The following is a 27,412-nucleotide window of genomic DNA, read 5'->3' on the forward strand; positions in this document are numbered from 1 at the left end:
TTTAGAGTGTGCTTTGCAGGTGCGTTGAGTGTGGCAGTGTGTATCAGTGTTGTTTTCAAATCCAATGTGGTGGTCTGTATTCCTTTGTGGCTGCGAACCGCTGTGGTTCGGACCGACATTTGTGGACCTCCATGGCTGACTTTTGACTTGTAATACGGTCAGTGCTGGTGGTCGGACCGCCTATTTCCCACCCTCAATGGTACTTGTGGGTGGGAATTTTTGGCTGGCTTTTGGTGGTCGTTGCTGTGTAACTCGTAATACGACGGTCTGCAAGATCGTCAATATGGCAGACTTTTAGTGACCGCCTCTATGACAGTCTGATGGTTCAATCGCCAAACTCGTAATGATGCCCTATGTCTTTTTATACGTCACTATTTTATCCAGATTGTGAATAAAAGTCACATTTAGTCATAGCTGATGCATTTCGATTCAATTACAGAATTTCCCATATTTTCTGTTTCATTGATTTTTTTTACTTGTAGTTATCTTGTCTTAAAAGATTTGTTTTTAAGAATGTAAGAAAATAAATTGACCTGCATTCATGATATCGTAAAAACGGAACTGGATCTTCTCTGCAGCTGTAACACAGTAACACCTGCAAATATGTAGATGGAAAAGCAGTGACATGTTCACAATTTTTTAAACATGCGGGATATCGATATTACTTTGTAGCTAGCACATTTGATATAGGGTTTTAGGTTTGGTTTACATTTAATTCAGATTCACGGTTCATAGGTGATGCCTAAAATCAAGGCTGTCAAACATTTTGAATAGTCAAATATGCTGTTGAAATTGTTTCATTAAAGTGTGTCTGCTCCTTTTCAGTCATTTGGATTTCAATCTTACCATACTCATACAACTTGTCTTTTGGAAGGATATTTGGATTGTAGAGAGTGTTTGTATTTTATATCAGGTTCTTCCTTCAGTGTGAGCATGTTTTACTGCCACAGTAAAACACCTTGTAATCTGATTGACATTCCTTTTCAGAACTCCTCATATTGATGGTTTGGCAAGAGAAGGAGTGAAGCTTACTCATCACATTACTGCTTCTCCGGTATGCACACCAAGCAGAGCAGCTTTCTTAACTGGGCGATACCCAGTAAGATCAGGTAAATCACAGCACATGCACGTATTTATTGAACAGTCTTCTTGCGTCTGCCTTTATTTGGCATTAGGATTTGGGCCAAAGCCAGACCACCCTATCGTAGTAGATAGATTTGCACCAACACCTAAGGTTTTCGAAATGGCCTGTCACAGTGACGCCCTTCCTTGCATACATTAGCAGGGGGAACGTGCAAAAGGGTGCGAGGATTAACTAACTTTCAGCACAAAATAGCATTTGCTTGTGAACTATGACCCTTAGAGGTGCTTTAAATCCTTAGTAAATATGGCCTATAGTATAGTCCCATAAAATATATTTTGAAAAGGTGGAAGCTTACAAAATAAACACTCAATAACTCAATATTTTATTTGTACCATGCACATAGAATTGCAACTAAAGTTAACCGAAAGGCCCATGTTGAGAGTTCTGCATAACATTATTTTAAAAGATATAATATTCTGTGTATAGGACGTTCAGAAGTGACTGAAAGTATGCCTATTTAATAAAAACCCCGGACCGGATGGAGTACCATTTAACCTCTATAAACGTAACTGTGACCCCGCAAAATGGATTCAGTTGTTGACTAATATGTTAAATGATGTTTGTACATCCAACGCTATTCCTGAGTCCTGGGATTGCGTCCATTTCTTACGATAATGGCATTGCTACTAGTCCTACTCCCTCGCCTTCCTTAGAACCAATGAGGCTTCCTGCCTCCCTCTAGACCCTCCCTTCACCTTTTAACCCCTCCCACCCCTACCACCTCCTGTACAAAAAACAAACCCAAGTAGCAACTCAGACAGTCTGTACTGGGGGGGCGGGAGGGAACGGAAAGGAAGGCGAGGGAGTAGGACTAGGAGTAATGCCATTATCGTAAGAAATGGACGCATTACCTCCCGTCCCTCCCTCGCTTTCCTTAGAACCAATGAGACATAGCAAGAAACACACAGGAGATGGACACTGAGTTGCAAGAAGTTTATTATAATGCACACAGGCCACCAAGACCCTACCCCTATTACCTCATAGAGGATAAGACCCGGTGACCCAACACCGACTCCAAACCACCCAAGTCCATCAGCCTATAATGCCGGACAAACGTCAAAGAAGAGGCCCAAGTGGCAGCCCTGCAAATTTCCACCACCGAAGTCCCCTAAAGCTCAGCCACTGTATCCGCCATACCCCTGGTAGAACGGCCCTGATTCCCCTGGGGGGGAGCCACCCCTTTCAAGGAATAAGCCAACAGAATCAAAGATCTCACCCACCGACTCAATGAAGCCGTGGAAGGCTTTTACCTCATATGGGCCGGACCGAAATTTACAAAAAGCGAATCATCTTTACGGAAATGAGCCACCATACGAAGATACTCCAACAATGCCCTGCGCACATCTAATGAATGTAAATGAACCTCCTCATCCGAGGGGGGATTCGGACAAAATGAAGGAAGGATGACCTCCTGGCGAGCATGGAAAGAAGAATTAACTTTCGGAGTAAAAGAAGGAACCGGAACAAGAATCACCCAATCCTGAAAAACTTTACAAAAAGGAAAAGAACAAGCCAAGGCCCCCAATTCCCCTAAACGGCGGGCCGAAGTAATGGCCACCAGGAAGAACATTTTCAAAGAAAGATGGCGCAAATCACAGTCCCCCAGCGGTTCAAAAGGGGCAGTAGTCAATGCATCCAAAACTAAAGAAAGATCCCAGGAAGGAAAAGAACGTACAGAGCGAGGAAACAAATTAAGAAGCCCCTGAAAAAATCTAGGCATCAAATGACCCTCATCCGGTAGATTACGCCAAGGACCCCTAAACACCTGAATAGCCGCCCACTGCACCCGCAGGGACGCTACCGACAACCCCAAATGTGCACCATCCTGTAAAAACTGCATCACATCAAAAATAGACGCGCAGGTAGGATCCAATTAATGCCGGAAGCACCAAGAAGAAAAAACCTTCCACTGTCTACCATAGGAAAGCAAAGTGGAACACCGCCTGGAAGCCAGCAAAGTAGAACTCAAAGCCACTGGTACCCCCAGACCCGTCAAACCCCGGAGTTCAACATCCAGGCCGTCAAGTGTAACCCCCTCAATGACCCCATCGAGAGGCAAGGAAACTCCAGGGGAGACGGACAAAGAGGAAGAGGCCTCTTCCGGCCAGATGCCATCAGCTGAAGCAATGGAAACCAATTCGCCCTCGGCCAATGGGGCTCAATCAAGATAACCCTGGCCCCCAGATGCCTCACCCTCAACAGAAAAGACCGGATCAGCTGAAACAGCAGGAAAGCGTACAAAAGGCCTCGAGGCCAAGGACATGACATCCCGTCCACCTCCCAAGCCTGAGGACACAGAAACCGGGATCAGAAGTGACTGAGTTTCGCATTTTCCGGGGACGCAAACACATCGAACACCAGAAGACCCCAGAGACGAAAAAGATGAAGAAACAGCGACTTCCGAAGGGAGAAAAGTTGTGAGGAAGGAATCACCCTGCTTAGCAGGTCCGCCAGAACATTGACCAGCCCCCGAATGTACGTAGCTCGGAGAGAAGGAACCCACACCTGGGCCTACCAAAAAAAAATTCTGGCCAGACTGAACAAAGCCCTCGACCTGGTCCCCCCCTGACAGTTGACATAAGCCTTGGTCACTAAGTTGTCTCTCCGAATAAAAACCGCAACTCCCTTCAGGGACACCTGGAAATGAATCAGAGCCAACAATACTGCTTTCAATTAGTGCCAATTCGACGACCGATTGACCTCCAGCGGGGACCAGAATCCCTGAATCTGTGCCGACCCCATCCAAGCACCCCATCCGGAGAGGCTGGCATCCGTTGTCACCACCATTGGGCTCAGAGGAGACAAAGACACCCCTACCCGAAGATGATTGGACTCCAACCACCATCTCAACTCCCTGCGAATCAACCCTGACCCGGAATCCTGGTCATCAGAGAACCAGACCCTGGTGCCCACCTTATCAGGAACCAGTTCATCAAGCAAAGAAGATGGAAACGCGCCCAAGGGACCAGAAATATCACAGACGCCAAATGACCTTGCAGACGCAAGCACAGAAGCACACGGGGGCAGACTGCAACACGACCTCCCTCACCATGGACTGGAGTACACCTAATCTCTTTTCTGACACCGTCACCAACCCGAAAAGAGTCCGAAACCGAGCCCCTAGAAAAACCAGATCTTGGGACGGGACCAAATCTGACTTCCCCCAGTTGATCAAAAACCCGTAGTTTTGCAGGACCACCAGAACCCGGGCCACCTGCCTCCGCAACAGGCCCTGCGAGGGTGCATGTATCAGGATGTCGTCCAGATACGGATGAATAAACACCCCTTCTGAATGTAGCAAAGCCACAAGGGGGTCCAGCACCTTTGTAAAAATCCGAGGAGAAGACTTGAGGCCGAAAGGCAGTACACAAAACTGATAATGATCCAGATCCACAGAAAAACTTAAGAACCTCTGAGAAGACTTTGCCACAGGCACATGTAGGTATGCATCCTGCAGATCCAAAGACACTAGAAAGTCCCACTGACTGACCATTGGAAAAATAGTCTGAATTGACAGCATGCGGAAATGCACCGTCTTGATCCAAGCATTCACTCCTTTCAGATTGAGCACAGGCCGAAAACCCCCTGACACCTTCTGAACTAGAAACAAGACAGAATAAGTGCCCTGACCCCTTTCTTCTAGAGGAACGCAGGAAATGGCCCCTTTTAAAAGTAAGTCCCGGACTCCGTCCAACAATGCCTCTCTCCGTGCCCCGACTGTCGGCAGTGGAGTGGGATGCAACCCTGAATCTGGAGGCATCACAACGAAATCGATGACGTAACCATTGGCCACAATGTCCAGCACCCAATGATCGCTGACACTCTCCTGTCAAGCCGAAAGAAAGTGTCTCAGCCGTCCCCCAACCTGCCCTATGCCAGGCCCACAGTGATTGTCAGGACCCCCTCTTTAACCCACCCCGGTTCGAAGGAGCAGCTTTCTTAGGGGAAAAACAGGGCTGAAAACGACGTTTCCTGAAAGAAAAAGATTTTGCATCCATTTTGGGAGAGGAACGAGAATGCTTCCTCCATCCTTTGCCAGAAGCAGATCCCCCTTTATAAGGCAAGGCATGCTTCCTCTCCTTAAACGCCTTGGAAAGCATTGAAGGCAATTGATCTTCAAACAAGCTATGACCCTCAAAGGGGAGTCGCAGGAGGGCAGCCTTCTCCCCAGGATCGGCCTTCCAGGACCGCAACCAGAGGGACCTACGGGCCCCAATCAAAGCCCCAGACACCAGAGCCAAAGTACGGACCACATCTGATGACACATCCGCCAGCAAACTGGCCTGTTGATCCATACCAGCCAGGAGTTCAGAACACTCCGCACCTTCCTGAACAGCCACTGCCAGTTTATCAAAGTCCTGTACCAACGACTGGGCCGCATAAGCAGAATATATACCTACGCTCAAGGCCAGATTCTCCGCCGCAAAAGCCCTCTTAAGCCCAGAATCCACCTTACGGTCCGTGGCATCAGTAGGCACACAATCCTCCGGATTGACCGCCGTTTTGCCAATCAGGGTAGCCAAAATTTAATCCAGGCGAACAGAGGAAGGTAGTACATCCTCCCCTTCTAGCAAATAAAGTTTCTGAGGGAATCGTGGACCTTGAGCTTTATCCAAATCCTTCCATTCCCGAAACACCAGGGGGCATATTTATACTCCGTTTGTGCCGAATGTGCTTCAAAAATTTTGACGCACTTTCAGCGCAAACGTTGCCCCATATTTTAACCCTGATGCCCGATCCGGCGCACCAGGAAAATGGCGCTATGTGCGCCAGTTTTTGGAAGCGGCACCCCGCCCTGCGTTAATGACATGCAGAGTAGGCGTTCCCGTCCAAAAACAGACGCACATAGCGGTGCGTGGTATTTATGCTTCAGGGCAAAAATCACTCCCGCGCGGCAGGCGGCGCAAAAAAATGGCGCAAAGCACGAATATCGTGAAATTTTAACTCCTGGGTCAGGGCAGGCGTTAAAATGGGGCAAACACACCTGTACTTAATCAGAACACACAGAACAAACAACAGAGCAGCAGAGCAGCAACAGGGAGACATGGAGGTGATTTTTCTTCAGCGTGCACGTAGACGCAGAGCCCTGCAGCAACAACAGCAGCCACAACAACAACAGCAGGGACCCCAAAGACAGCGCAGAAGGCAGGAGAGGATATTCCGCCCAAGAACAACCCTGCATGGCCTCAAGGAACGAGACATCATCCAGAGGTACCGGTTGAACTGGCAGGCCATTCAGCAGCTGCTGACAAATATTGAACAGCAATTGGCCCCCACTTTAGTGACTCCACGCACTATCCCAACAGAAACAAAGCTGCTTGCCGTACTTCACATGCTGGCAAGTGGCTCCTTTCAGACAACTGGTGCCCTGGTTGGTGGAATCTCACAACCATCTTTCTCCGCATTCCTGCCTAAAGTACTGGATGCCATCATTGGACTGACACCCCGCCACATCTGCTTCCCTAACACAGTGCAGAAGCAGCAGGAAACTAAACAGGGGTTCTACGCCATCAGTGGCTTTCCGCACGTCCTTGGTGCAATCGACTGCACACACGTACGCCTTGTGCCACCTGCTGCGAGTGAACACCTCTACCGCAACAGGAAGCACACACATTCCATCAACGTGCAGGCCATAGTCGATCACCAAGGACTGATCAGCAACATTGTGGCTAAATATCCTGGGAGTGTACATGACGCATTCATCTTCCGTCACAGCACCATCAACCAACACTTCCAGGATGGACGGTATGGCAATGGACTACTTGTTGGTAAGGACAAAAATCTACTTATATACTCACTGCACAGAAACCCTCTAGGATAAACAACCCATACACCACAATAGCAACACCGAGACAGGAACACACTGAGGTACTCACATCACTAGCCATGTTTCACAAGTCACCATTGAAGCTCTCACACATTGGAATTTACTCCACAGCTTAGTGTGAAGACATTCATGACTGTGGTTGCCTAAATGTCACCTTGCAAATTGGAAGTCTCACAATAACCTGTACACTAATACAATGCATAACTTTTAAGGGATGGGATGGCCTGGGTATGTTCAATTGAACGTTTCTAATACACTTTCATGTTTCAACTCTGCATGGAACTATCATCACACCCCCAGTGAGGACACACGGACACCTGTGTCACAAGTCACAATGCAAGGGAGGGCACACTGTACTTGAGAAACCGATACATCCTGCTGACAAACAGTTAGCCAACAAACACTTGCTCAGCCAAGGAAAAAAAACAATGCCAAAGTTTCCACCAACAACCATAGGTTGTCACATTAGTACACAAAATAGTCACAGACAACACAACACAACTACTTCCATCAAAGATACGTACAACAGTGCCTCCTACATCTAATTGATACCATTCTGTGTTTCTCTTTCAGCTGATCAGGGGTATGGCATCCAGCCTTGGCTAATGACACCATATGGGAACCCAAATACTGCTGCTGAGCGGGCATACAATGACGCCCACAAGAGGACACGCAGCATTGTGGAGCGGACCTTTGGGATCCTAAAGTCAAGGTTCCGCTGCCTTGACATCACTGGCGGAAGCCTACTATACTCCCCAGAGATGGTCTGCAAGATCATACTCACTTTTGCCATATTACACAATATTTGTGTAAAAAAGGAACATTCCCCTCCTTGAACCGGATCCAGACATGCCTGAGGATGATGATGAGGAGGATGCTGGCCTGCAACAGGAGGGGGAACAACCTAACACGGCAGCAGGAGTGCGTAGGCGCCAACAGCTTGTGAACAATTTTTTTACTTAAGTTATTATAATCACTTGTATTCCACACTTGTAAATAAACACAGATAACAAACACCACATCATGCTTTGGCCTATTCATTTCTGACCACCTTTAGTTTGAAATAGCTGAAGATGAATGTCGTCTCATTGATCAAGAATGCCATTAAAATTCATCACACCAAAAATAAACATCACAACTGTATGCACAGAGGGTAGGATGTGACATGATACATTACCATACACAGAGCCCAACAAGAGTACAAATGTGACAATTACACATGCCGGATCCAAACAACTGAAACAGTCTCTCATCCAGCCCAAAATTGGAGATCATTTGAAAGTCACATTACACGTGTTCAGAGACTGGGTGGGACCATCCATGTGTACGTGACCATGTCATCAATGGCTACTCTCAAGTGTGTGATATGAGCAATACACAATAGCTACAACATCAGCTGCCACTAACTCAGGAGGAGACCTTGAAGTTACAGTGACAACATACACCCAGACAGGTGATAGTGGATCCACATTCCAACACACATGTACACATATGTCATACAATCAATCTAATATTTGAAAGTAGACCATCACAGTTGTGTCCCAGTCTGAACCTAGCAGGAAGATTGTAACATGACACTAAACCAGTTTATGCAGAAACGGACACAGACAACCAAAATATTCTTCTCATTATCACATCGGGAACGCTGAGAGTCTTGCAAACATAGTCATAGTAAAATGGTATGCAAGTTTGCTCCAATTCATCATTACTGCAAACGTCAAATGGGCTAATGAGATGAATGAATGGTCAACAGTCATTCATACCATATGGCCTTACATTAGCCCGCTGCTGCAGGTTTGCCATGATATAATAAATATACTCCATGGATACAGTAGCTATTCTGGATGGTCAAATCCTAGGGTGCTGGGGGCCTAAGTCCACCTCTACCGCCCCCAAAACATACAAGAATCATGTACTTGTGAACCACACACATGCATAAGGCACATGTGTGGCCTCCATGTCACAAGTCCAACACAAATCTGAAACACAAAATCATAATGGGACATGCTCAGCCCCATAAAAACTGAAAGTGACTCTCCCACTCCCTGTTAGGACTACAGATAAAAGCATCACCATCATAAATGTGGACACATTTTGGAGACGGAATACATAATGGTATCCCATCCATCATTTCAAAATAGCCATCAGCAATTACACCAAATATGTCGTCAAATATGGTCAATACATTAGTTAACGTATCCCAAACATTACAGTGTGAATGCCTTCTATACATAAAACAACGGACATGTGTCATATACAAACACATATGTGTATCACATCGCACCGTTTGACCATGGCAAATCCCCTTTCCAAAGCTAAAAACATGAAGACATAAGGAAAAATTTGCTCCATATTCGACGCATACAGCATGGCCGTCATAATTTGTTCACGTACATGTGTGCACACAATGCAGAGTCAAATACAAATGTATCCAAAAGTGTCTTAATATTTTGCCTTCAAAGTATAATTTACATCCACAATATTTTTGACTCTGCATCATGTGCACTACTGTACGTGTAAAAAAAATGACGCACATGCTGTATGCGTGATAAAATTGACGCTACATGGACAATATGTTGGTCATCTCATGTACATTATAAAATATTAATATTCATATCATATTTTTTCACTCCGCATCATGTGCACTACTGTACGTGTAAAAAAAATGACGCCCATGCTGTATGCGTGGTAAAATTGACGCTACATGGACAATATGTTGGTCATCTCATGTACATTATAAAATATTAATATTCATATCACATTTTTTCACTCCGCATCATGTGCACTACTGTACGTGTAAAAAAAATGACGCCCATGCTGTATGCGTGGTAAAATTGACGCTACATGGACAATATGTTGGTCATCTCATGTACATTATAAAATATTAATATTCATATCATATTTTTTCACTCCGCATCATGTGCACTACTGTACGTGTAAAAAAAATGACGCACATGCTGTATGCGTGGTAAAATTGACGCTACATGGACAATATGTTGGTCATCTCATGTACATTAGAAAATATTAATATTCATATCATATTTTCTCACTCTGCATCATGTGCACTACTGTACGTGTAAAAAAAATGACGCCCATGCTGTATGCGTGGTAAAATGTACGCTACATGGACAATATGTTGGTCATCTCATGTACATTATAAAATATTAATAATCATCTGATATTTTTTCACTCCGCATCATGTGCACTGTAATGCGTAAAAAAAAAATGACGCACAACTGTGTATGCGTGAAAATATGACGCAAAACTGGAAAATAAAAACGGCGGCCATTTTCTGCAGGAAGTGATGTAATAGGATATCCTGTTTACAAAATCTGTACTGGGAGTTAACTTTCACTTTCACTTTGCAGTCTCAGATTTATCTAGACTGTGTGGTTGTGTGAAAGGTGTTGTCCTGTGTTTTACTGCTTTTGTGTCCTGTGTGCCTTGTATTTTGTCTTAGTGTCAATCTATTATTGTTGTATAACATTGTCTCAGTCTGTTTAGTGTTATTTTGTCTATACCTGTGATAGTTTGTATTGTCAGTGGGAGTCTGTTGTGGGTAGCATAGTTTGGGGGGTTATTTGGGCTATTTTTCTCCTTCTTCTTTTTCTTTCACAGCTCTACCTTTCCCCATTTCCCACTTTTACTTTCATATTTATTTTGTCCAGCATTAGTCCTCTCAATATGTCAGGTAGGCCTCGCCTGTCCAGGATGGGTGAAGACGAATTGGGGGGGTTCCTATGGCTAGTAAGCCATTTCCTCCCACTAATGCTGGAAGCTGGGGGCTGTATCACACGGAGGCGAGGAAAATCCGGTGGGAGAAGGTGCGCCATCACCTGGTCTGGGTCTACGGGAGTCTGAGAAATGTACACCAACTCAAGCACCGCTGGGCAGATCTGGTCACCAGGGAACAGGACCTGCTGGACCACCTGGGACTCCGGATTGGTGGCCATGTTGGTGAGTAAAAATCTATTAAATGGGAATGATAGAAATCTGTGTGTGAACATGTGATGATTGTTAGCCAATCTGCAAAATAAGTAGCTGACTGTGTGTAATGCTAGGGAAACCTAGGCCCATGGTTATACACATAAATCCCCATATTTTGCAACACATGTACACGCAATAACAGCACTAAAATCCAACATCTATTTGTATTTTGCTAAGTCGCCCCCTCTCTGCGTCACAAAATGTTGCAAATGCTGCGCTACCAAGGTATACATATGTGTCCTAATGTGTATTTGTTGCAGAATGTGTATGAAGACCTATGCTACCAGTCCGATGGCTCATTTTTGCAACACATACCAGATGCCTGTAGCTGCATGTAATGTAGTGTTGCATTTGTGTCAGAAAAGCAACACGTGAACTGCTCTATTTGTACTCCACTGGTCATAATGGCCAGTGAGTACGTCATGTAGAAACAACATACCTACATATGCAGACGCCATAGCTAGACAGAAAATTGGAAACACATGATGATGCTATACATGTGTGTTGCCTTCACGTCACATGAAGTTAGTCATGTTGTTCACACATATGTCACATGTGTGTCTGGTTGCTGTGTGTTGAACCTGTCCACATAGCCTGTTTGATTGTGAGTGGTCATGCAGTCCTCATGGAACCAGTTTTGGAATGTCTCTCTGGGATGCACATGCTGAGATGTATGGTTAACATTATTGTTGGGGCATACTAATGGAGGATTAACTTGGACGACACATGACTGTCCTGGCCACTGCATGAGTGTAGTAGGGTGTGACACTGGAGCAGGAGACTCATCCAATGATAATGTTGAATACAAAGTCATCCATGCAGGATGAGCATGTGTGAAAGTCTATCATTACCATGTCATATTCACACAGTGTCATTGTAACAGAAATTATTTGTCCGTTCACCCAGTCTGAGTATAATCTTTGTTTCATGCTTTACAGGTGGACCAGCCCCGTACACCGTGGGAGAGGTGGCCCATTTTGACGACCCCGATACCTACAGTGAGTGTCGCCTGAGTGCTATTTACATTGTTTGGTAATGAAGCATGATGGATTACTGTGTTTTCAAGAGAATTCATGATTTGAAGTGCTGACCTTTCATTGGCTTTGTTGTTTTAGTGTGATATCAAATTTGAATAATGTTTCTGTAAAGCAATACCTAGTCATCTCTCAGATTGAGGGGTTGTAGCCCATTCAATTAGGGCGGCAATTGGGAATGGTATGACTCATTTGGAATACACTGGTCAATGTTAGACTTGGTCAGGGACTTGCCATCAACTGAGTCTGCATATCAGACTGACAGTCTCCCAGATAGCTTAGGCACATGGCTTTGATGACAAGTGTTTCTTCCTAGTTGAGGATGGACTGTGTACACTGTAGGTCAGATCTTCCGGGGCCATGTACTTCCACAAGGTGAACTCGAAGTGTATGTGACTTGAGTGCAATGGCCTAGGTGTTCAGTTGAATCATGTGAATGGGTGTTCTACCTCCTCTGTGTGTGTTGTTAAACATGCCTCACTAATAGTATGTTATGTTGGGCTAAGTCATATCATTTTGACATGTGTGGACCTGGGATGTGACAAGGTTGGGCTGACTACAACGTGTTGCTAGCCCTTCATAGGTGTTGTGTGTGACGGCACATACTTGAACTTTCTGTACACTCCTGGGTGTGCATTGAACATGGGATTGTTGGTTGTTCTTCTCACACCACCCACAAAGACTGGGATGTTACTGTGAAACAGGGTACCTAGGACTGTAGCAACCAGTATGTTACACGTACTTAACACCTTTTGTGACTTGAGTTAGTACCTAGGGCCAGAGTGAGAAAAATGTCTACACGTTGCAAATGGCATCAATATATGTTTGTGATTTGCAAACGTCTGTTTCCTATTCCAAAATGTATTTGGTGGTCATGTACATATTAGGAAAATGCTTTTCAAAATGGAAATGATAAAGGGGTTTACCAGACCTACTTGCAAATCACAGTGGTAGGCAATCCCATTTGCAACCGAGTACGTGGTTGCAAAGTGAGTAGCTGTTATCATCCACTTGAAGTGGATGGTAACCAACTTGCTGACTGGAAGGGGTCCTCATTGTAAACCTTCACCTTTGTGAGTGGACCAAAATAATCCTGCACAAAACAGCCAGTGGTCTAAGGGACCAATAATTACCTTGAAAATTTCCAAGTTGAATTGTTGTGTTTTTAAACTAATTGCAGCTCATTTTCCTTTCAGGTAAACGGCCTACACTTGGGGAAAAATTACTTGCTTCATTTAAAAGCAGTCACGTCTATGGATTTCTGCTGGTCCCAGCAGGCCTCCATCCCCGTGAGTGCCCATAGTCGCTACAGTGGGGCAACTTGGAACCCACATCATTGATGTTCATGAGGTGGGTTTTCGGGACCCCATAGCGACTCGCAGACGGTGTCAGAGACACCGTTCTGCTTTGCATAATTGCTAGTTGTTATTTCAAGAGTCCTACATCTGACCCCTAGTGTGGACATATGATTCTGGGCCAGGGGTTCAATCTTAGCACACAACTAATTCCAAATGCCATTGAGTGAGGAGTGTGATTGTTATCACATAGAATGACATATGTAGTGAAGTCAGTATGTGGAAGAGCTGGTGCCATAATGTCTCATGCCTTAGGTATGATTTGGTTGAGTAGTTTAGGGTGATGTCATCCATCATGTAGAGACATGTATATGCTAGGTGTGATTTGCCCTTAGGTATGCAGGATTCACATGTACTTCCTCTGAGCCTTTCCGTGAACTATGTTGTAACAATTGCTGCCAAAAATACATTTCTAGTAATGGACAAATGACCCATGGTGGTATTCAACCCACTGTAAATTCAATGCTCAATATTTCCCTTTTCTCTTCACTGCTGCAAACCTGAGTGCCGCAGAGCGCAACCATTTCGAGCGCCGTGCAATGAGGTACAGGCACATCTTGCAGGTGCAGTGTGGGTATCGGAGGATGGCCCGCAGATATAATTCGGATCGGGCCTCCGGGGCGTGGTATGCCACACCACAGGCTCCCCCAACGGTGCCACCAACAACCACCGCCACTACATCCACCAGGTCTGCCCAAGGGGACACAGCAACGGACCAGGCATCTTCATCCAGACCTGGACCCAGCCGTGTGTTGGGAGCAGGGCTGTCCCGTGGCCACTCCACTCCAGCAACAACCTCCACCTCCACCGGCACCCAGACCAGCACTGACCCTCCTATTGACCCTGCAGCCTTCCAGGCATTGTCCAGAAAATTGGACAGGTTGATCCGCAAGGTTGACAACCTTGCGGAGGACATGAATGAGGTGAAGAAGAAGGTGCGCTCCATCCGGCGCACACTACGGAGGGCAAATCTGTAGTCATTTTGCCCTCCTGAACTTTTACCCCTCCCCTCTCACCTCTTTCCTTTTTCATACTGTTAGTTGGGTTTGGGGGGTTAGTTATAGGATAAGTATAGGAAATTAGCTTAGTTAGTGTTAGGTAAGAGGGTGGGGGGTCCTTATTCTTTCTATCTAATATTTTTGTGTGGGTGGGTGGGTGGGGGGCAATGTTGGGATTCCTGTTTAATTAAAAAAAAAAAAAAAAAAAAAATTAAAAAAAATATATATATATATATATTTTTTTTTGTTTAGGATAGTATAGTATGTGTGTAGGTTAGTAAGTGTTGTCCTGCATGTGTCTTGTCTCTTAATGGTGGGTGGGGGGTTGATGTTTAGATCGTTTCGTTACATGTGTAGAGTAAGTTTAGCTTAGGTTAGTTAGGGACAGTTGTGGGTTAGTAGTAGTCAGGTTAGATTAGTGTAGGTTTACCTTTCCCTTAGTTGCCTCTTTTATTACTACTTAGAAATTAAAAAAAATTTAACCCTTTACCTGATGCGTTAGTTGCTACCTTTTCATAGCCTTGACATCAGTGTAGCAGAAAGTTTTAGTATGACATTTGTGTTCCATGCTCGCTATCCCCAGGCTAATGAGGTTTAACATGCCAGCTACCCGTGTGCTAACTTGGTAAGTATCCACCATGTGGGAGAGCCAACATTGGTAGTGTGCATTGATCATCAAGGTTTGGGGTTGGTATGTATCCTACTTCACAAAGAGTGTTTGCCGACTTGTTATTGTAGGTAAATAGATAGGTCGGACAGCATTGTGAAGTTCAGGGAGAGCTTTGTAGATGAGGATTTGTTCACACTCTTGTCTTGTTGCTGTCATTGCTGACCTACATCATGTGTGTACTGATTCAGCATGACTTTCCTTCATGGAAGTATACGCCGTAAGGGTGATTGATGCAGTGTAATTTGTTTATCATTCCTTTCATTTTACAGCATAATTTCCAATTTTAGTATCGCATGGTGCCTACATTTCTCAGCCACCATTAGTTGTCTAGAATAGCTGTAGATGGTGCATCATTCTGTCCAACACAGCATGATTGTGTGTGCTTAGTCCCTTCATCAGTTATTTTCCTCAGTATAGTAAAGCTATGATGCAATCCTGGTCACTGCACAGATGTTTCAGTATACATGAAATCAGGACAGTAGTATAGAGAATCGACATGGTTGCCACACAGCCACTTTGGAGTTATCTACTGCACAGTTGAAGTATGAAATGACACAGAGACACAATAGGTGTGCAAGTGATATTTATTTGTAGGTGGTGTAATGCAAAATGTCCATTCACAATGTTAGCTGAGTCCGTTCTGGTGCATTCTTACATGGTGATCCTACAGACGGGGTGTGGATGATGCTCCTGACATGCTGGGGTGAGGTCACAGACAGTGCAGAGGAACATGAATTGCCAAATGGTAGGAGAGAAACATTCACTGGCAATGGGGACAAGTCATACAGTGGATTGCCGAACAGTCATTGAGGGTAGTTGTAGTGAGACTGGCATGTGTCAAAACGTAGGACCTTGGTCAGAGTAGGCCATGGTGCAGGGACTAGGGCTTCCGGGTACTCTTGCGTGTGAATGTTATCTGTTCCATGTCTTCTTCTTCTGATGTGTGTGTTGCCTGGTGTATCCTTGTTGTTGTTGGTTGTGAAGGGGCAACACACACCTCAGTGTTAGAAGACATGGAGGCAGACATCCCGGGGGCTGATCCCTGTCGAGTAATGAAGGGCAGTACTGCAGCAAGGAGGGCCTGCTGGTTTTTCAGAATGGCAGCCACATCCCGATGGTAGGCAGCCAGGTCGGCCCTGAGGGGTTCTATGTTGCATTTGTGCACACGTTGACTGGCTTGCAGTTGGAGTTGTTGTGTCAACTGGATGACAGCTGTGCAGATTTCCTTCTGTGTTTTTAAAAGTTCCTCCAAGAGCGATGTTCTGGCTTGCATTGCAGCTGCCTGATCAGCAGTTGACAACATGCACGAACGCACCCCCTCAAGGCTGGCTGCCATAGTTTGCATCCCCATCCGCACCTCCTTGGCCAGCTCCCGCTGGACCCCAACGACAGTTCTTTCGAAGCTGGTGCCAGTGTCGTCAGAGTCCTCAGCTGTGTTGGAGCTGGCAAGTCTTACAATTGGGGTGGCGGGTGGTTCTACTGTGGTGGCTGCTTCTTCTGTGCTCCTCCTTGTGACTGAAGGTGGGGTTTGGAGGCTTTCAAGGACCATGTCAAGGGTCTCTTGTGGGAGGTTGATGGTCTCGTCATCCATGTCATCAGGGAACTCATGGACAGGCATATCGGCAGGAGATCCGTTTTCCTCTGCAATGAAACAGGGTACAATTAGTGTGTCTGTGTTGTGACAATTTTGCTTTAAGATACAAGCCTTTGGATGCCTTAACTTTGTACTCTGTGTTTGTCTTGGTATCTGCTGTCCGTCATAGGCCATTGTTGTAGGCCTATGGCCCACCTGTGTGTCACATGTATGCTATGGATCTTTCAGACATGTCTGCCAGGTCGCCTCTAGGTGTTGCTTTGTAATTATTTAGAAATAGGCGTTTTTTGGTCCTACTCCTCCCTCGGTGTTTCACTATTGTTATGGAGGGACATTTTGTTGGGTGGGCTCTCATTATCCTACATGTGATTCTTGGCTTTCTAGGCAGCAGGATAGCTAATGGTGTGGGGGACTAAGTTTGACCCACTTGTATATAACTCTGTCACCCAGATATTCAATTTAGCTCAGACTAACTAGCAGTGCCTCTGGTCTCCCACATCAAAGGAATCTTTAGACATCCGAGCGCATGACATCTTTGGAACTTCTCAGGGAAGTGGTGGTCACTCAGGTCCTACACATTTCTATCTTTTCCAGTATGTTTCCATACACAAATGACAAAGACAGTATTTGTTTGATATGAAGTTTCATTGTACAACTGACTTGTAGGAATTTAGGTGTGAGCCCCATTAACCCAAACAATACACACTGTTAGAATTGAAATAGTCCGCAGGAGACTAATACATTAGTACACAACTATCGTGGGGCCTAACAGTTTCTACTCTCCCTCTGCTTGTTCTATGTATAGCACAGCATGTTAAGTTTGGAGCTTGCCTGTCTGAATCACAGGGGAGACATCATCCCTCATATCAGAGGAATGGGCTGGGATCTGGTTGTGCATCAGCAGCAAGGCAGGCAGCATCTAGTTGTGAATTTCTGTTTGGAAACTCCCCCATGCGTGTCTTGGGACGAGGAAGTGAATTTAAAAGACATATGTCATGGTGATGACAAGGTTTCCCTACGCAGGAATGCCAGACCTTCAACCCTACCACATCTATCAGCAACGTACCAGACGGTATCCTTGACTGGGGCACAGAGTGAATATGTTCTGGCAAACTCCAGTGCAGAAGTAGGCAAAACAGGGTGATTTGACTAATTAACAACACCCTAGGACTGACTATTTGCTACATTAACTGATAGGAAGGGCAATGATAATCATTTATTGCAAAGTGCTCTGAGGCTCTTAGATGTGAGCAAATGAGTATTAGTACATTCAGGGTAAGATGCACAAAGGCCTCCAGCCTGAGGCTAATGCGCAAAGTATACGTTTCACTTGCCACACTACACTTTGACTGACTGTGGGTGTTGTGACTGCCCTGCCAGCACACTTGCCTCTCAGGCCCTGCCCGTTACACTTTTTATTCACATTGCATGAACTGTACATGTTACGTGGCATTACCTATGCATGTCAATGTTAGGATGTGGTATGGATGTAAACATTGTTGATGTTTGTATATGATGGGGTATAATGTGTGTCTTACTGGATTGGCCTGTTTATTGTATGAATGTCCTATTTTTTTGTAAGACTGTGCAGATGTGTTTCAGTGACCAGTTGCCTGTGTCCCCTCCTCAATGTTGTTGTCTGAGCAGTATGACATTAGTGATGTAGCCTTGTTAGCCAGGCACGTGAGGGACCCTGACGTATGCAGCATGTGTGTGTCGTTAGTGCTGTGTGGCTCCTATTGCTGTTTACTTAGGGTTATGTATGTGTCAGTTATGGACATTCGGCATTTGAGTGTACTGGTACCTTTGTCTTATTTCTAGGAGTAATTGCAGATGTCATCCTCACCCCCTATTTTAGGTATGTATGTTCCAGGGTGGGGTTCCTGCCATTTGGTGCTATAGCTGCACAGAGATGAGAGGTGTTATTGTCAACTGTGGTGGCAGTTAAGTTGCAGTTGTTGTATTTGCTACAGCATTACAGGTAGGGACCTAGTTGATGGGGAATAGATTTTGCAAGACAAGTGCCTGGATGTGGATTTGAGGTAGTGTCCTTCCCACCTGTCACTGCTTTCCCTTGGCTCTCTTGTTGTAATTACAGGATGTCCCCGTGGGACTGTTGTGGTTGCTGTATTTTGTCGTGCCCCAGCTTCGGTCAGTACTGGGCATGCCCCCCTGCCGTGCCCCTTTCCCCATGCCACTTCATATATGTGCTGACTTACATGCATTGTGTAGTAGGTATCCCCCCCCTGCTTACAATCCTCATTATTGCATTTGAATTCCCCATGCGACTTACCCTGCATGTGCGTTGTGTCGTGGTAGTCTGCGCTGTCCAGTCCTTGAATCCCTGTGACGATCTCCTCCGGGATGACGGCTGCGACCATCTCCTCCATGTGGTCCAGGGCCTCCTGTTGTGCTGGACTCCCCCCTCCAGTCTGCATTGCTGCCTTCCTGTTCCTGGCCATTTTCTCTTTGGTCCTACGTTTGCAATCATGCCAGCGTTTCTTACACTCGGTGACTGTCCGGCGTTCTTCAGCCACACTGTTAATCTTGTCCACAATTTGTTTCCAGATGGCCTCTCTCCTACTGAGTGGCAATTTTGAGGAGATGAAAAGTTGGTGCTGGTGTTCCGTCACCTCTTTCACCAGGATTTCCTGCTCCTCTGCACTGAAGCGACACTTTCTTTTTTTTTAAAAAATGTCCTGGGTCCTGTATGCTTCCTCCTGGCTGGTTCCTGGTCTGCTCTCATCCTCCTGGGGTCTGTTGGGGCATCTAGGATCCATTTTGGGTCTCCTCTCCTGAAAGGGCAGTTTTCACGCAAAAATGTAACGCAATTGCGTGAAAAAAATGGCGTTTTCACGATTGCGCTGTCGTAAATCGACCCACAGTGATGTGTATCGCATTTACGTTGGTTTCCTTTACGACAGACCGACGCTGTGTGCGTCACAAAATAATGACTCCCACCTGTTGTTTGCGCCGCCGTACGTCAAAGTATAAATTTGACGCCCGCATGGCGCTTCCAAATGGCGTTAGACGGTGCAAAATTTTTTTTTACGCAAAACTGCGTTGGCGCAGTTTTGCGTCAAAAAGTATAAATATGGCCCCATATCCTTCACAGGTCCCTGAAACTTAGAAGGCGTCTGATACTGCGGGAATAAGTGAGAGTCAGAGCTCGTAGGCTGAAACACTGGAAACCCTAAATTGTCCTGCACATGTGCCATCACCTCCCACATCTCTTCCCTGGAGACATATTTCCCCCCAGAGGAAGTAGATGGAGCCTCCCCCTCCTCATCCTCTGAGGAGGACCTCCCCGCAGTAGCAGGTGGATGTGTAGCTTTAGCCCGGTTAGGCCTGGCCATCCCTGCCTGGAGAGCCCTGGAAACAGCCACCTCGATCATCTCCTGCACCTCCTCCCTGGACATGAGTGGCGCAGCACCACCACCCGGAACCCGGTGACCCCCAGGGGTTGAAATGTCAGCAGCACCCTCCTCCCCTGAGGAGGAGGAAGGAACAATCCTACGTCGCTTTGCAGGCACCTTCGGCATGGTAGAACCAAATAGCACTACCACCGCACTGAATGTAATCCCCAAATATACAGGGCACAGGACCTCCCATTAAACATCCATTAACCAATCCCACAAAGATTCAAATTGAAGCATGTAGTTAAAATTGCGGGCAGAACGCCCGTCCTACCAGTCCTGAATCCAAAAAATGCCCCTCGCCACCTCTGCGTGGCTCCGTGGGCCGAGGAACCGGAAATGGACGCCCCAGCCTCAAAGAGCCGGCTGACCTCCTCAGCCGACTCCCAAGACGCGTCTCACGAGCAGCCCCGCCTCCTCAGAAAAGACGCGACCGGCCAGAGCACACCTCGAGGAGCCCCGCGCCCCGAGGAGTGCAGGAATCGACACCCCCAGGCCCCGCCGTGGAGGAAAAGAGAAAGGTAAGTCTAGCGTGGGCTAGAGAGAAAAAACAGGAGGTGGTAGGGGTGGGGGGTTTTAAAAGGGGAAGGGTGGGTCTAGAGGGAGGCAGGAAGCCTCATTGGTTCTAAGGAAGGCGAGGGAGGGACGGGAGGTAATATCTATTACAATACCTATTTTTTTTTAAAAGAAGATCGTTCTAACCCAAATTATAACAGACCGATCTGCCTTCTTGTTTCTTCAGCAAAGATCTTGGGGAGAATTCCGCTTGTGGGACTGCAAGAATGGGCTGATAAAGCAGGAACTGTGTCAATGGTGCGGCTTGGAATCCTAACAGGGCTTTATACGAGGGAACTCTGCTGTAATCTCTGTTTAATTATGGGAAATATGTTAAAAAACAAAACAACAGCATTTATTTAATGTCTATGGACCTGTCAGTGGCACTGGACCTCGTCAACCGGTCAAAGCTGTGGTTGATGATTGATGATGTTAAAAATGGGGAGTGATCCTAGGTTGGTCTCTCTCTTACAGCAATTGTACTCTTGCCTTTGGTCTATAGTATGTTAGGAAACATAGGGCCAATGTACCAGCCAGTTTCAGTCTCTAAAAGTTGTGCACCAGGGATGTTTTGTAGCACCTTTTTTCCACATTTGCATAAGTGAGTTGGAAAAAAATCTAGCAACACCAAAGGATGATGGACAGAGTGCTGAAACTTTTCAAACTCTCACCCCCAGTCACAGATCTAGGATTAATCCATTGTTCTTTTGCTCACCATGCCACCGCAGTTTGGCCTCAGCATTATGAAAATCAGTGCTGTCTCTGCTCCCCCAGGGAACAGTCCAGCCCAAACAGCCAAGCCCGATCCTCCCTGGACTGGAAACAAGTTTCCTGGAACCGGTTTCGGGGTATCACCCCCTCATCAGCCAGGCTCGCTTTCATCCAGTGGCACAGTGAGCAAGGGACCCAAGTCTAGGCATACCCTGGCCTCTTAGGGTGACTTTGGCAACACAAAAGGATCATAGACAGAGGTCTGAAACTTCTCAAACACTCACCTGTAGTCACAGATCTTGGATTTATCCATTGTTCTTTTGCTCACCCTGCCACCCTAGTTTGGACCCAGCCAAATTCAAATCAGTCTTCACCCTGCTCACCCTGGGAACAGTCCAGCCCAAACTGCCAAGCGTGGTCCTCCCTGGAATGGAAACAAGCATCATGGGACCGGTTTCAGGGTATCATCCCTCATCAGCCAGGCTAGCTTGAATCCAGTGGCACAGTGAGTAAGGGACCCACGTCTGGGCATACCCTGGCCACTTAGGGTGACTAAAGCAACACCAAATAATGATGGACGGAGTGCTGAAACTTTTCAAACCCCCCCTCCCTCCCACACCCACCCAATCACAGATCTAGGATTAATTCATCGGTCTTTTGCTCACTATGCTGCCCTAGTTTGGACCCAGCCTGTCAGCAGGTCTCCCAAATTCTCATAGAATTGTAAATGAAAACTGCCCCTCCCTCCTCTATGCAAACAAGCAGTTCTGACTCTAAGAAAACCAGTTGTATTGGAATGTTTAGTGTGTAAATAGATTGCCTTTAGGGATGGTTTTGGGCTCACTGATAACACATCCAAATCCAAGATAAAGTCATAGGGTCTAAAGGGCATGAACATTAGACCTGCATGGATCAACTATAATTATATGCAAAAGTGATTCTGTGGACATATGTCAATAAAATATTGACAAATTGAGAAGGGACCTAGAAACCAATCTGCTTCTATGGAAACAGTAGGATACCTTCCTGCAGAAACACTATCCTTTGAGAGTATTTCTTGTTTGTACGTTTGCTTCAATATGCAGCACACATGCAAAGAGGAAATAGTGAGGAGAAATAGAGATATTTCTCCTTGCTATGCCGGCCTTAGGGAGGCACAGACTTTTGGTGCAAATCTGTCTCTACAAGTCTTTGTAGATATGGGTTTGCTTAAAAATCCATAGATGGATGTATAGGTCTGCATTACAAAGTAGCACAAACCTGACACAAAACCTTTGTAAATCTGGACCCATATCATATAACACATTGTACATGTACTGTGTAATGTTTGCGTACAAATTTATTGTTTCTAAAAATGCAACATTTGAAACCAGCTTTTTATGTTAACCTCTACAACAAATACACAGTACATATCATTTAAACTCAGAGGCCTATGATCTAGCAGTTGGAAATTGTTCAGAACAAGTCCCACATAATTTTACCATTCCAGGCACCTGCTTACACTGCCAAACTAGTTCATTTTTCAAACATTTGCAGGTGAGCTGGACTATGTTGTGGAGAATAGCTTGAATTTGTACTGAGACAAATGGGTGTATGTCCTAAAGACCACTTTTAACATGTCTACTACATTAAAGTTGAGTGACAGTTGTCGAGATAATAATATTGTGTCCTTCATTATTAAAATTGACAATTTAAAAAAATGACAAAGATTAGTTGTTTTTATTACAGTGCTCTGTAATTTATCTAAATAAACCCTAATAACCCCATGATACTTATTAAATCTTCCTACCCTTCCACCCTTAAAACCCCCTTGAATCCTAAAAGCCCTAACTACCTACTGACACTATAATTTCCTGAACCATAAAAATCCCTTACTACCCCTTAATGCTAGCCTTTACTGAACCCAAAAACCCTGAAGTATCCCTTAGTTCTACTCTCCTTGAGCCTTAAAACCCCTTGCTACCTCTTAACACTGCACTCTCCTGAACTTTAAAAGCCCCTTACTGCCCCGTAGTGCTACATTCCCTGAACCCTACCAAACCCTTCCACTTAACATTACCTTTTCCTGAGACCTAATAATGATTATTTTTCCTTTTTGCGCTACACATTTCTTAACTTTAAAACCCATGAACTACCATTTTATGCTATCCTTCCCTGAACCTTAATAAATCTTTAATGCTAGCCTTCAAAGAACCCTAAAATCCCCTAACTACGCCTTAGCGCTGCCAATCTCTGAACCCTACCAACCTCTTTCTACCCTTCTTGTTACCCTTCTCTAAATCCTACAGGCCCTTACTAGCCCCACTTCCCAACCACACTGTGTATGCTCCACTCTACTTTAGCAGGAAAAAGCCCCCTTGCCTCTGCTCCCATTACACTTACCTTTGCCGTATCAGGCACAACGTGTTTTAGATATTTTTTGTTTCCACAACTTTCTTCTTTCTATTTTTTCAGTAAATAAGGTTTTTTTACACACCTTTTTCAGTCTACTTTTTCCCACAATGGTTCTACTGCAAAATAGAAAAACATTACACAGCGGAGAGCATGACAGGGAAACAGAGAGACATAATGCATCAGACAAGGATGACAAGGTTGCACTTCTGTTACAAGCCCTAGCACCACATGCTGATGCTGTCACTCGAGGTATTAAAGTAGCACAGCCTCATGTTGTTCCTAAATCACTAGTAGTACATTACAGAAGAGGACCATCACTTATGAGGGGGTAGAACATTTTTAGACCCTACAGATCGATCTGATCAGAAATATGCAGAGGATGTGCCATGTAACGTGAATGTGATGTGCTACAGCTTTGGGGGACCCACAGATATTACAAACTGGAGAAACTACCATGATGGAGCAGTTGCAGTCATTTCGTAATGACCACATTCCATTCCAGTAAGTACTATCACCCCTACTCTGGCATTTGATACTTGTTGCAGGCCCCTTCATTCTCTAAGCAGCAATAGGAAAGTACTGAACACCACTCTATAATCAGTTTTGTTAATTTTGATGTCTTTCCCTCTTCGACTACCTATGCAAGATGAACACCATCTTTCAGGAGATATGATGTGTATTGAAATTTAGACTGTCGTGGAAGATGGCTTGAAAACGAAATGTATGTGCACGATATGACTAATATTATGGGAAGCATGATCTATTTTTTAACTGTTCAATGTAGTGAAAATCCACTACGGCGAGCAGCAAAGCAATTGTCCAAGGCCAAATAAATAACATATTTGGAAACAGGCTGATCACAATTCCAAGAATCTCTTCATTTGAAAAACAAAGATGACTGCTTGACGTATGTCCAAGAGCCTTGAGAATATTTTGTACAATTTTGATGTCCGTATGTGCCTCACCAGGTAAGTCTTCCACTTATGGAACTAGCACACCCTGCTTCAGTCAAGATATTTCGCCACTAGTACTTTCTGTCTGAGGTCTTTCTCCAAATTCACTTTAACAGCATATTGCTTGGCCTAGTAGAGTCATCCATCACCAACAATACAACAAGTTGCACCTCTTTCCAAAGACATGACTCCTAATTAAGTGGTCCGTGCTAGTGAAGAAAATTTGTCTTAATAATGCCTCCCAAATATTTCACTCTTTGACACTGTACTGCCATTGTTTACTTTCCCCATGTGATATACTCTACTAAATGTTGTATAAAGTTTGACAACTAGTAAAGACATTTGAAAAGAATACCATATTTTAGAAACAATTACAATCATAGTAATGTTCGTAAACATCTATACACCCCAATAAAACAAGTTACAAAATATTTTGAACATTTATCAAACTGTTAATACTGTCCACATTCAAATATAAAACTTTAAAACGATGATTTACCTGTTTTACTACAGTCAACATTAACAAATGTTGTTATTAGATTGTAGGTAGACATGTTTAAAATGTAAGAATCAAACTGGTGCAGGAGTAGGACATGCCCAAAGTATATTCCTTGCACCATTCCCCCCTCCAGCCCTACAAACACACCTTTCAAGGACAGTTCCATAGTGATTTCACAAACAACAGAAATGCCCAAAGCTAGAATGTCTCAGATGCCAGCAACAGGTTTGATGGCACTCACTTCACCAGTCTCCTAATCCATGGTTCCTGTTAGGTGAGCTGAAAAAGAGTATTGCAGATGCTCATGAAAGAAGACAGGACATACATTTTGTAAACGTCCAAACCCCCACGTTTTCAAATTGTGCTAGCTTGAAATACTTCATGCTCAAAGTTGCCAAGGAAGAATATGAGGAGAGCATCCAAGAAAAACTCACCCCTCGACTAGGGAGGTGGTTGTATGTCAGTATACTGTTCACAGAATTATTGTCTGCCATGATTATGGTGTCCTAAATGTTGTTTGCAAACATATTGTCCCGCTGTGTTGCTTTTCTATTATGAACTTCATTTGGGGGGATTTCTTCAAACAATGTTTGAGATATTTCAAGGTATATCTACTAAAATGTATCACAGCGCAGCAGCCAAAGTCTCTGTGTTGTGTTGGGAGTGAGCAGGAAAGCATCATATCTACGCAGCTATGACACTGTCCTGCTCTATCCCCCCTAACACTGGCTCACGGCTGCCAGCGCTACTCACACACCTTTGCACCTTAGTGCAAAGGTGAGTGTGATGTCTAGCATAGGTTTTGCACTGGAAAGATATCCTTCCAGTACAAAATACTATGCTTAGACTAGCAGTTTTTACCACCCATTGACCCCCCTTGACACCAAGTAATGCAAAGCAGTGGTAGGTTTTGCTTTAGGACTGGTCCCTTTCCAGTGCAGAACAAGTTATGCGCTTGAAAAGCAAATTTCAAATAAACATTTTGCACCAATTTGTGACACTTTTGTGACGCCATTCCTGCACCAAATGTTGCTAAATGTACCTCTTAGTCTAAGATGTTGTAGTACCACACCAGAGAAACAGACTGAGGCAACCATAGCTTCCTCTAGGTGTCAGGTGATGAAAGAAGTTGAGCCAAAATATCCAACTCTCCAGAATGATTTCAGCAGCAATGACCAAAGGCAACCACCTCAGGCTGTATCTAGTACAAAGCTAACACAGAATCAGAAAGATATGTTACTGCTAACGCCACTGCTTAGGCCCCCGGACTACAGGACATATATTTTGGCTTTCTAGCATGTCAAGTGAATAAATAGACACGCAGACTAATAACATTAAGGCACACTGGGCCATACTGTGAAAGACAGAAAGATTTGACATTTGGAGGACCGTCGAGGCAGAGTATGGTTTTACTTAACACAGCCCTATATGTTAGCAATCCGTGTGCAAGTGTGTGCGGTCATGATGTGAAACGTATATAGTGAGAAGGACATATCTGCCTATGTTTAGATAGATAGCTAGATAGATTACCTAGCCCGCAGGCCCATAGACTTTGCTGATGCACCTGTCACTCTGTCATCTGCACAGTCCCAAAACCCCACAGAGGACATAGCGGCTGGTCCTCCTTGTGGACCCGATCATAGGTGTTTATTTTCAGTCTGCACACATTCCGCATGTTGTGCAAAATTACCGAGTATCTGCCATCCTTAAACTGTTTAATGTTGATTCTCGGGATAAGAGCTTGGTTAAACGGAAATGTTTGGAGGCATTCTTAGGACAAACTTATGATTTTCCTTTTATTTTTGATTATAGGAATGGAGTACAGTGGTTGGCACCGTGTTGTCATGTGGTTAGCAGCATCTGGTGGGATTCCTCCAAATGAGACGACCTTCGCTGAAATACTGCAGCAGCAGGGATATACTACTGGACTCATGGGTAGAGTACATCTTAAATATCACCCTGAATAGTAGATTTGTTGTGTGCAACCATGGAAGCAAACTCTAGATAAAAAAAATACGTTCCGGATTCTATGAGATCCACCTTTCGGCTGTAGTGGCCACATAATATGGGACATACTTATATGTGAAGAAGGATGTTCTTTCTATGTTGTGACATTATGTTGCCCGCATGCTAAACCAAGGACAGTCTGGCCATCATGCAAAGTGGCGTATGAAGGAAGGTCAGTTCCTCAATGTCATTATTGTGTTACCCTCTTTAGAACCAGCTGAAAACCCCTTTTCTCCACGCACATCAATGGAGAATACTATGTATTAAC

At 44.9% G+C, this 27,412-nt stretch overlaps 1 protein-coding gene across 1 annotated transcript in view; it reads left to right on the forward strand.

Moving 5' to 3' along the window:
- Positions 1-27,412, forward strand: part of LOC138250329 (arylsulfatase D-like) — a 951,998-nt gene that overhangs the window by 349,668 nt on the left and 574,918 nt on the right. Inside the window, exons 4-5 of the mRNA XM_069205095.1 lie at positions 988-1,109; positions 26,950-27,072. Of these exons, the coding sequence (XP_069061196.1) occupies positions 988-1,109; positions 26,950-27,072 (245 nt within the window). The remainder of the gene's footprint in view (positions 1-987; positions 1,110-26,949; positions 27,073-27,412) is intronic.

This window comes from Pleurodeles waltl, chromosome 8 (assembly GCF_031143425.1).
Source record: "Pleurodeles waltl isolate 20211129_DDA chromosome 8, aPleWal1.hap1.20221129, whole genome shotgun sequence".
In the NCBI taxonomy this organism is placed as follows: Eukaryota; Metazoa; Chordata; class Amphibia; order Caudata; family Salamandridae; genus Pleurodeles; species Pleurodeles waltl.